Here is a 1,769-nt window from a genome sequence, read left to right on the forward strand (position 1 = left end):
AGGAAAGAAGGGAACACGGTAACAAGGAAAGAAGGAGACCAGACAACAAGAAAGGATAATAGAAAGGAAGGATACAAGGCAACTAGAAAAGACATTAGCAAAGAAGGAAACAAGGGGGATAACACAAGGAAAAAGGAAAACTAGGTTAGAAGCAAGGACACTAAGAAAAGCAGATAGATGTTAAGAACATTTGGATAAAGAGTACTAGGAAGCAAAGGAAGTTAGTTAATAAAAAAGAAAGGATACACCTTTTAGACTATGTGATGGGAATAATCTGGAAATATGAAGATTTTTAAACATAAATTTCTCCAGACAGCAGAGGAACCACAGTGGTGGCATTATAAAAAAAAAAATATAGAGCAGCTTTCATGTCACAAACAGCAATATGGGTGAAGACATTTTTTTTTTCAGTGATGAATTTTCCCTTGTCAACATCATATTACTGACAGAGCAGCGTTGGGACTCATAAATTAAATATCTTTCTTGAACATCTTAGACTTTGTGTACATGGTTTAAAACACAATCTAAAACAGTCAAGTGGCACCAGAGGCATAAAGATAAATAATTAAGGAGCAGGATTTGGTCTTACCCATGCCTATGCGATCCCCGGGAGCGCCCAGAGTGATGGGAATAGCCAGAATAGGTGGACTCCGTATCCATGGCAATGCAGGCTCCAGGCAACAGAGAGGCAGCTCCGCTCGACCGCTGGCAGCCCCGGTGGAATCCGGCGCGCTCGTCTCGTTAGTCTCCGAGGCGATCGATCGGCCCGTTCAAGAGGCGGGCTGCGGTGGTGAGCTGTTGGCGGTCAGGCTTGAAAGCGACCCTGCGGGCGCTCGGTAAGAAAACATCAACCTGCAGAGAGAAAAAAAAAACTAAGGATGGGGAAATTTAAATTCAAAAGGTGGAACGTCTGAGAATCCTGCCGCCATGCATCCGTCAGACACTCGAGGAGAAAAGGAGGCAATAGAGTCTGATGGGGAGTAAAGATAAAATCAAGCATTCATCTCACATTCTTTTTCATCACGCCTATTTATTCCCCTCGTGTAAAAAACGCTCGGATGTGCCCTTTTTGTTCTGCAGCTGCATTACAATCAGCTTTTCCAGCTCTGAACCTGCATGGTGACAGCACTTTTACAGGCAGCCCTGAAAAGGATCCACTCCAGCTGAACATAAAAAGAGAAGTTGTTCTCATTCCCCTCCAACTGGCAACTGTTGATCTGAGTTTCTCACATAGAAAAACTACTCAAGCATAATAACCAAGCAGGATGGAGTTTGGTTAAGTTAAAAACCTGTCATTTACACGCAAATGTGTTAAAGAAATACTCTTCTTTTTTGTTGATGACACCAATTCTATTTCTTTTTTAAAGCAATACTTCAACTAATGGGAAGCAGGTGCTCAAGCTCTGCTTGAGTTTAGGTTTGATTCCAACAGAATATGCAATAGTGTTGCACTGATACCAGTATCGGGCGGGGCCCCGATCCTGCACTAAAATGGTGGTATCGGTATCGGCAAGTGCCGACAAAGAGGGCACCGATACCATTTTGAGAGCCAAGTTCATTTAACTGTTATCATCCATTCCAGGTAGGCAATAAAATGTTCTACTGGATTCACTTTGTCTTAGTCTTTTTCCTGCTTCACAAAGGTAGGCAGCAGCTTGACAAAGCCATGATGGCAATTATTTTACATCCAAGCAGTATGCAGTTCTTCATATATACACACGGTTGTATATATATACGGATGGTATCGGTATCGGCCAATACCACACAGC

At 42.6% G+C, this 1,769-nt stretch overlaps 1 protein-coding gene across 2 annotated transcripts in view; it reads right to left on the reverse strand.

Annotated features, from left to right (window-relative positions):
- The window catches only part of vangl1 (VANGL planar cell polarity protein 1), a 60,078-nt gene that overhangs the window by 43,815 nt on the left and 14,494 nt on the right, over positions 1–1,769 (reverse strand). For both annotated transcript variants that reach the window (XM_015378089.1, XM_015378081.1), the window contains exon 2: positions 590–852. In XM_015378089.1, the coding sequence (XP_015233575.1) occupies positions 590–660 (71 nt within the window). In that variant the 5' untranslated portion in view covers positions 661–852. The remainder of the gene's footprint in view (positions 1–589; positions 853–1,769) is intronic.

Source organism: Cyprinodon variegatus, unplaced genomic scaffold, assembly GCF_000732505.1.
Source record: "Cyprinodon variegatus isolate N-32 unplaced genomic scaffold, C_variegatus-1.0 Scaffold9, whole genome shotgun sequence".
NCBI classification, from domain to species: Eukaryota; Metazoa; Chordata; class Actinopteri; order Cyprinodontiformes; family Cyprinodontidae; genus Cyprinodon; species Cyprinodon variegatus.